The sequence below is a fragment of the Pistacia vera genome, unplaced genomic scaffold (assembly GCF_008641045.1).
Source record: "Pistacia vera cultivar Batoury unplaced genomic scaffold, PisVer_v2 Contig1477, whole genome shotgun sequence".
Classification (NCBI taxonomy): Eukaryota; Viridiplantae; Streptophyta; class Magnoliopsida; order Sapindales; family Anacardiaceae; genus Pistacia; species Pistacia vera.
In genome coordinates, this window is record NW_022195551.1 from 1334 (window position 1) to 10509 (window position 9176).

At 35.5% G+C, this 9176-nt stretch overlaps 1 protein-coding gene across 1 annotated transcript; it reads left to right on the top strand.

The window, feature by feature from the left end:
* Nucleotides 1–916: 916 nt before the first annotated feature.
* On the top strand, nt 917–1971 carry LOC116124087. Its single transcript, XM_031409797.1, has 2 exons — nt 917–1103; nt 1265–1971. The coding sequence occupies exons 1-2, from the start codon at nt 917–919 to the stop codon at nt 1969–1971; spliced, it is 894 nt and encodes a 297-aa protein (XP_031265657.1).
* Nucleotides 1972–9176: the final 7205 nt, after the last annotated feature.

Genomic DNA, 9176 nt, shown 5'->3' on the forward strand with positions numbered 1-9176 from the left:
GTCAATATTAGGAAGTTAAAAAAGTCGCCAACTTTTGTTAAAATTCATCTAACTTTAAGTGGAATTACCATAATTAGCCGCCGCTCTGCGATAACAAAGCTATATGCTACGAGTAAACGCGCCAAAAATCTAAATTTGGTAAATTATAGTCAACAACACCCTTTACGTTGATTATTAGTAACAAGAGTTATTCGGCATGTATATAACATTCTCATACTTCTTTTGATTTCTATAGATCTGATTCTTCTTCATTTAAAAACCCTTTAGGGTTTTTCTAACTTTTTACTCTTTATAAATTTGAACTCCACTCAGCAAGGTAATTAACTTTCTTTTCTTTCTAATGTTTGCTATTTTCTTTTGTTTTATTCATCATGCCTTAAAATTTTATGTAAATCTAAGGAAATATTTAATATATAATTGACTAATTCTCAATTTTCTATATTAATTATATGTCAATATCAATGCTTTTCATTCCTTTGTCTTGTCATTTGAATTCAAATTAATTTTCCATTTTGTTATTTTCTATGTGATATGACTTGTACAAGCTGAGAAGAATTAATTTTTCCTTTGTTCAATTCTGTGATTACATCATGCCTTAAAATTTTTTGTTTAATTTATGTGGAATTCTTCAAAAAATCGCCGGTCTTTTCAATTGCAGGCTTCTTAAATTCCACCTTTCCTTGTTTTATTTTATCTTCCTATGAATTATTTGTGCTTGTTCTTAATTTAATATGTTAATTAATTAATTATGTATCTTGTCAGTTTCACAGTGTTATATCACTGGAACAAGCTCTAATCCAAATGGGATTCCCTGGAAAGTTTTGTTCTTCGTCCTCTCCTTTGAAGAGGAAGATTAACGAGAAATCATCTGATCATCAAACTGATACAGAATCTATTAATTTTACAAATTGAAAAAATGGGGTCTACCCGCAAATCCAGGAGGAAATTTGTTGATAATTCTCATCAGTTCTCCTCGTTCGAAGAAGATTTCGATCTCGATAAAGAGCTGGATATGGAAAGATGCCTGGATGATCATGAATGTATGTGGTTGTCTTCAGATTTTGCTTCGCCTTCCAAATTTTTCGCTGAGCACAGACTCTCCGGTACATTTCTTCTCTATGTTTATGATTTATTAATTTCCTGACTGTTCTAAAAAACATCAGCAATTAATCTTGCGGAATCAGTTCTTACTCCAACCGCAAGTTTGTCAGATTTTCGCACTAACAATGAATTTGAATGCTGAAAAAACTTTTTCCTGATGCAGAAGAAACTTTCCTGCGAGGCTTGGAATATCAAGGAGAAGTCACTGCAATGTTAAACTCTCCAGGGAATGATGAAATAGATTTCAGAACTAATTTTGATTCGTCTTCTCAGACTTCGGATAAGGACAAAACTTGTAGCTGCAATCCTGAAGTCAAATTATCAAATTATCCTGAAGGAATTTGGCCTGTCTCAGAAGATGCAGAATATTTGGAAGATTTGGGTGCTGATGAACCTTTATTCTGGCCATTTGAGCTTGAAGTGTGTTGGAATTCTGAAGAATCCTGGAAATGTTTCACAATGTCTCCTCGGAAAGACATGAGAAAGTTTGGAAATAATCCTGAAGGGACCTGTAAAATGCATTCAAAAGAAAGGTGTAGGAGAAGAGCTGTGATAAACTCAGGATCAACAGCGGCAAAGATATTGGAATTGAAACAAAGAAACAACAACAAAAAGAGCGTCAAGAAACTCAACGATATGCCTTCAAGGTTGCGAAATTCAAACAAAATTTCGGCGAAAATCGTACCATTAGAAATCGCAGATGATATAAAAGAACCAATAGATAAAGATGGTTATCTCTTCCGGGATGTTTTTGCTGTGAACCAAGAAGTTCCGATAGAGAAGTTTTTAGGCCTTAGCGAATTTGATGGGCATGAGGGAGTTGGTTCTGATCTTAATGTAGATGTTTTCTTCCTGGAAGAGTCATTATGAGAATCCAATAACATAATTGTTTTGTTTTGGTAAGTATAACAGGATTTTACAGGAGAGATTCAATTCCTTGAAGATTGTTTGTTAGTGACATTGAACAATAGAATCATGGTTCCATCAGGTATCATTCATGTATTCAAATTACTAGTAAACCTTGTATGTAGTCTTTGATTAAATTGGAAGATGGTAAAACCTTCAAAAATTTTGTGGGAATGTTTTAAATTTGTCAATTGTCAATGATAAAGTTATAAAATATTGATGAAAGAGAGAGCCATTGAAATACTCTTTATTTGTGTATTTGTTGTATTATATTGTTCGTACTAGAGAGAATTTATAGCGTACAGAGAATAACATAAGTGGAAAGATTAGCAAAGATCAAGCAAAAGATCTTGCCACTAATCATATGATTGACTCAATTATGGGGTCAACATTACATAAATGTAAATATAGCTGTTACATATTGACATCCCCTTGAAACTCTGTGGTATACTACAGGCTAACTTGAGTTGGGAAATTAAACTGTCCTGGAGAATGAGTTTTGGTAAAAATATCTACAATAATGATTTACTTACAACTGAGTCATACAACCAGATAAAAATTATCCAAAATATATGTAAAATGACTACTCTGTCCTTTGTTGTTTGTCTGGTTATATGACTCAGTTGTAAGTATAGCATTGCTCAAATATCTATTGGTTGATCAATAGTCCTGATAGAGATGAGACGAAGAGTATCTTGGAGAACATGATAACGCTCAAAGTGACAATTAATTTCAATGTGCTTGGTACTGTTAGGATAGATGCATTAGAGCCAATAATATTAGACTCTTGTAATAGTCTTTAGAAGGGTTGAACCGTGACAAGGGAATTAAGTATTTCAAATCTTAATCATGAGGATCCTATGATCATATATGGTGCCCATTCTAAAATCATTCGTAGCCTCAGTATTAATCTGACAAAGGACACAGATTATATAGTAAGGCTATCTAGCATTGAATGACCTTACCGAAAGGTAGTGACAGTTCTCACATGTAAAGGTTGTTTGGTGACAACCTAGTGCGACGCGTGGGTGCTTGTTATTGACAAATTTACTAGACTGGCCCATCAGATGATTCCATATAGATGGTAACCCCAGTGGATATGGAATATATCGTCTAACGGATGGTGATGCATGTAATTCTTGGCCTTGAGATCACCAGAGCATCGTGTGTAAATATTGGTGTAATTTGACACTAGCTTAACGTAGTCCTATTTAGGGTTATCAGTATGGTAGTGGTTGGTTACATTGATAAGTACACAATGGCTATCGTGGATTGACAAGATTTATCTTTCCTACGTACAGGTGAAATTATCTCGCTGAGCTATTCAGTTTGTAACTACGACTGCAAATCTATGGCCACAGTGGAATTGAGTTAGTGCTTAAATCCAATTTTATTTGATCGTTGATTCGATAACCTAATGCAAATGTATCAAGGTAAAACGATTGAAGTTGACACTATTGTACTTCAAACCTTGATGAGATAAATGATGATGAAGGGATTTGAATTGCACAGTAACCATACTGTTGAAAGGTAGCAACTTCGCTGAATGTTTATTTGTTGGGTAATCATGATGTCTTGCTAAAGGCCAATCTTGATTGGTGTACGGATCACTAATTAGTTGATGCTTAATTATGAATCTGGTCATTGTCAACATAATAAAGAGCCTATGGGTCACACACTTTAAAGGCAATTTAAGGAGGATAATGAAATGAAGGGTAATTTCATCTTTTAGATGAAATTGGTATTTTGGTAATTTTTCTGTGCGATTAAATTCTTCGAGGTTGTTGCCAATATTCAATATTTATATTGAAATTGATTTAGCAAAATTATAAGTATATTAAGATTAATATAAAACATTAATATTAATATAGAATATATTTAATTAAGTTTAAATATATTTAAATACCAAAATTAAATATATGAATAAATATATATTTATATTATTTGTTTAGATTATAATTAATTGGAATGCTATTCCAAATAGGAATAGCAATATTCCTATTCTAAAGGAGGGATATTTTATCCCTCACTATATAAAGAAAGGAACAGGAGATTTTATGAATATAATTCATATTATTTTCTCACTCAATACCCTAGCCGCCACCTCTTGCGAAGAGAAAATTTTGTTTTCTCTCAATTTCATTTTCTCTCTTAGGGCAAACCAATTAATCTAGCAGTTAATTCTTTTTTGATTCCTGTCTTGCTTTTGTGTAGATACTGTCTTGTTTGATTCTACACTTGAATCTATTTGTGAAGTTTTAATCAGAATTTGTTTGAAGGAGCCACCAACACTGGTATTGAATTAATCCTTGTATGATTAATTAGTTTTTAATTAATAAATTGAATTATATCAATCCTGATCATGGGAATCGGGTTAACATTGAATAAAATTTTTGTTTTATTTCGCGTTTATTCAATTGAAAGCCCTACATGTATGCTCACGGAAGACATCGTTGAGGGCTATTTGAATTGACACTTCGGTTATCACGATATAGTGGTATGGGAGAAGTGATGGAGACTCATACATCTTGAAGTTTCCATCGTAACCAAATCAATTAAGAAGTAGTATCAGCAAGGGCTCTATACTCTGCTTCAGTATTGGATCGGGCCACAATGGTTTGCTTCTTACGCTACCAAGAAATGAGAGACTCTTCAAGTAGGAAACAATAACCTGCGGTAGAACATCTATCAATTGGATCACCAACCCAATTTGCTTCAGAGAACGTAGCTAGTTATAGAGAAGAGTGAGCAGAGAAATGACGTCCATGGAATATTGTGTCTTTTACATATTGAAGAATATGCAATACACTTGCAAGGTGTATTGAACGCGGAGCGGACATGAATTGGCTGACTAGATGAACTGCATATAGTATATCTAGACGAGTCACAGTGAGATATATTACACTACCAGCTAATTGACAATAAAGAGTGGCATCCTTGAGAGGCTCTACATCAGTAGCTCGAAGTTTGATAGTTAGTTCTAATGGAGAGTCAACAACTTTGTCATCAGTAAGGCCATCATGAGAGTAAAGTTAGTAGCATAGTTGGCTTGACTCAAGTTATAACCATATGAAGAAGAGGTTACTTCAAGATCTAAGAAGTAGTTAAGAGGTTAAGATCTTTCATTTCAAATTACTAACTAAGAAACTTTTTGAAATCTTGGAATCCTTTTAAATCATCTCCTGTGTGTCATCAACATAAAGCAAAAGAATGATAGTACCTTGATCAATTTTGCAAAGAAATAATGTTGAGTCATAGGCACTAGAGACAAAACCATTTTTTGCCATTGTAGTGCTAAATTTTGCAAACCATTCTCATGGAGTTGTTTGCTTAAGACCATATAATGCACGACAAAAGCGACAAACTTTATTAGGTGGATGGTCATATCCTTGAGGAGGCTGCATGTATACTTCTTCAACAAGATCAACATTAAGGAATGCATTTCTTACATCCATCTGAAAAAAAGACCAATGATGAATTGCTGCAATGACAAGTAAAGTTCTAACAATAGTCAATCTAGCAACTAGAGCAAATGTCTCTTCATAATCAATACCATACTCTTGAGCAAAACCTTTTGCAATTAAACGGGCTTTATATTGTTCGATAGAACCATCATACCGAGTTTTAATATTGTATATTATTTTGCAACCTACTATAGATTTTCTCTAGGTCTCAAGTATGACTGTCAGTTAAAGCTTGAAGCTCGTTCGTCGTAGCTTCTTGTCAAAGACGGTTAGTAGAAGCCTCACAAAAAGAGCGAAGTTCATGTAAAATAGCAAGAGCATAATAACAATGATAATCTTTAGATGAGATAGTGGTTCACGTACCCTACTTGAATGTCGCTACTATCAGGAGGATCAATAGTCTCTTCAGATGCTTGGGGTATAGCCGTAACTTTAGTATCAATGTCACTATCTTAAGGAAAACAGTCAAGAGATGGATTAGTAAACAAAGGAGAAGCATTGGTAGATGATGAGTTGATAGAGTAGAGACTAGAAAACATCTTATGTCCCCAAAATTTTACATGACGAGAGATCCTTGAGCATTTAGATATACGATGATAACATTTATACCCTTTATGCTCAATTCCATAACCAAGAAAGCAACACAAGTGAGAACGAGGTAGAAGTTTTGAATCCTCACGTGATTTTAGATGAACAAAGCAAACACATCCAAAGACCTTAAAGATATTGTAATACGGTGAAGTTCCATATAGATGTTATGATGAGATCATTAGAGTAATGGTGTACGATAGGAAGTCCAAGAGAGCCAAGTAGTGGATTATGGGATATTGGTAGGAAGTTTCGGCTGATAGTGAGGTGTTAAAATTAGTTGTAGAGTGGACAAATGGCAATGATAGGTGAGATATGAGAAGAATTCGGTTAAAGAGAAAGAGAGTGCAAAGGAATAAAGAGAGAAAAAAGGGTATTGAAAATAGTAGGGGAAAACTTGGGGAGGATGCTAGCCCTCAAAGTCCAGCTTGGTTCTTAATTGTTTTGTGTATTTCTTTGTTGTTTATTTTCTGTTTTGGCTTAGAGTTGGCAATTTTGCTCTTGGTGTAGTGGTTATCATCTTACATTATCAAAGATATATACATCTATCTTCATCAATTCTAGATATTTCTGCTTGTTTATCTTTATATTCAAATTTTCTATTTAATTGGTTGTGACTATTGTATTGTTTGATTTAGTTGAGTGAATTCTAACAAATTGGTATAAGAGCGAAGTTAAGTTAGGGAATCATTAATATGAGAATGGAGGGCAAGAGTAGGTATTGTGGAGAGAGAGATAACAAAGATTGGGTTGGATATAGGTGCCATCAGGGAATGTTTGACATAATTGCAAGGTTGGATGAGAAGTAAAAAGGAAGAAGAAATCTGGTGAGAGGAGAGGGGTAAATCAACTGAGGTGCCAAGGACTCTAGAGACAAGTAACTATGAAAATTGGGGTGGTCTGAATGGATTGGAAAATCATAATCAACATTTGGGTCGTCTGGGGGAAACAAGTAACGTCAACAACCTAGAGCACAACCGAGGAGATATCGGTGGACGTAAGTTAGATTACCCATTTTCTTCGGCAACGATCCATATGGGTGGTTAATTAGGACCGAGCGTTATTTCACAGTCAATGGAATAGCGGAAATGAAGAAATTGGAGATGCTATCAACTGGTACCAATGGATGGAAGTAAGGGCACCGGTGATGGGATGGCTGACTTTCAAGTTACCTCTTCTTCATCGATTTAGTGGTCCCCAAAAAGGGAGCCCATACGAGAATTTAATGGGAATCCAATAGATAGAGACTATGAAAGATTACCGGCGACAATTTGAAGCAATCACAACACCTATAGTGAAAGAGAAAGAGGAGATTTTAATGGTGATTTCCTAAATGGGCTTAAGGCAGCAATACGGGCCAAGATCAAATTGGCCCAACCTAAAACTTTAGTTCAACTTTTGGATTTGGCCCAATGAGTGGAGGAAAAGAATTGGGCTTTGGAAGAATTAAGGACTGGACTAGGTAAGTTTAGAAAATTATTAGGGCATGGTGTGCGTGGGCTTGTATCAGTAGATAGTGGATTGGGTTGGGGGCTTAATACCACTGGGTTTGGGTCGAGTTGAGCAAACGAGTTAATGGATTACAGGTCTAGGGTCCAGCCATCCTTAAATCCATACCCAAATCATACCAGACTTCCTCTTTTCAACAAATAACTGAGATATTAAGCCAACCTTTGGTGAACCATCGATCATGGGATGACCGACAATCCAACACCATTTCGGTCGCTGGTTATCAGAGCAATAGTACACCCATACAATGATCTTCCAATTGTAACCCAGTTTATTGAGGAAATTTTCCTTTCAAGTATTTGGCAGATGGTAAGAGTCAGCGAAAGAAAGAGCGGGGGTTATGTTTTACACGTGATGCAAAGCTTACACTAGGGCATAGGTGTGGAGAAAAATAGTACAAAATTATATTGATTGATAGAGAGAATGATGAGGAGTTGGGTGAAGAAGAAGAGGGCGATGAGGAGGTACCAATACCACAACAAAACTCCATGAAGCTTTCTTTTAGTTCAATAGTTGGTATCAACAGGCCGAAGACATTGAAATTGAGAGGGCAGATTAATGCTGTGAGGTAATTGTACTGATTGACAACGAGGCATCACAAAATTTTATTCATCGAGATATCATGAAGAAATTGTCTCTTCCAATAACACAAACAAAACCATTTGGGGTTTGCCTAGGAGATAAATATAAGGTTCGAAGTGAGGAAGAGTGCCAAGGGGTTTGTTTAGAAATTTAGGGAGTCACGATTGTTTAGAACTTCATTGCTTTCGACATCGGGAGAGCAGATTGGGGATTGCGTGGCTGGAAACCTTAGGGAAAACAACCATAGATTAGGAGAAACAAGTCATGAAGTTTAGGTTGGGGACAGAAAAAGTGAAGCTGGTTGGCGATCCATCCTTATACAAGACTTTGGTTTCTTTAATTGCAATGATCAAGACCCTCCAGAATGAAGGTCAGGGGTGTTTAATCAAATTTGGGTAGATTCAAATGTAACAAGAGGATGAAGTTAGTATGGATTCTCAATTAAGTGCTTTATTGAGTAAGTATGACTCTGTTTTTGTCCCAATTATGGAATTACCTCCAGTAAGATCTCAAGACCATGCAATCCGGTTGAAACCTGAAACCCTCCTCCCAAATATACACCCTTACCATTATCCGTATTATCAAAAGAATGAAATTGAGAATTTGGTGGGAGAAATGCTCAGATTGAGGATTGTTAGACCAAGTATTAGCCCATTTTCTAGCCTTGTTTTGTTGGTTAAAAAGAAGGATGGAGGTTGGAGGTTTTGCGTAGATTACCAAGCCTTCAACAAGAGTACAATTCTGGACAAATTTTCGATACCGGCCATAGAGGAATTACTTGATGAATTGGGGGGAGCCACTGTGTTTTCTAAGATAGATCTAAAGTCAGGATACTATTAGATTAGAGTGAGAGAATAAAATCTTTAGGCTCCATTTGGCACAATCTTCAGTAGAGTATTTTACCCTTTCTGTTCAGTAAGAATAGTGGAATGCATATTTGGGTGATTATTCAAATAAAGAAGTATCCAAAATAGTGGCTTTTAGTCTCTCTCATTACTTTTTCTCTTCTCTTACATATTCTGACGC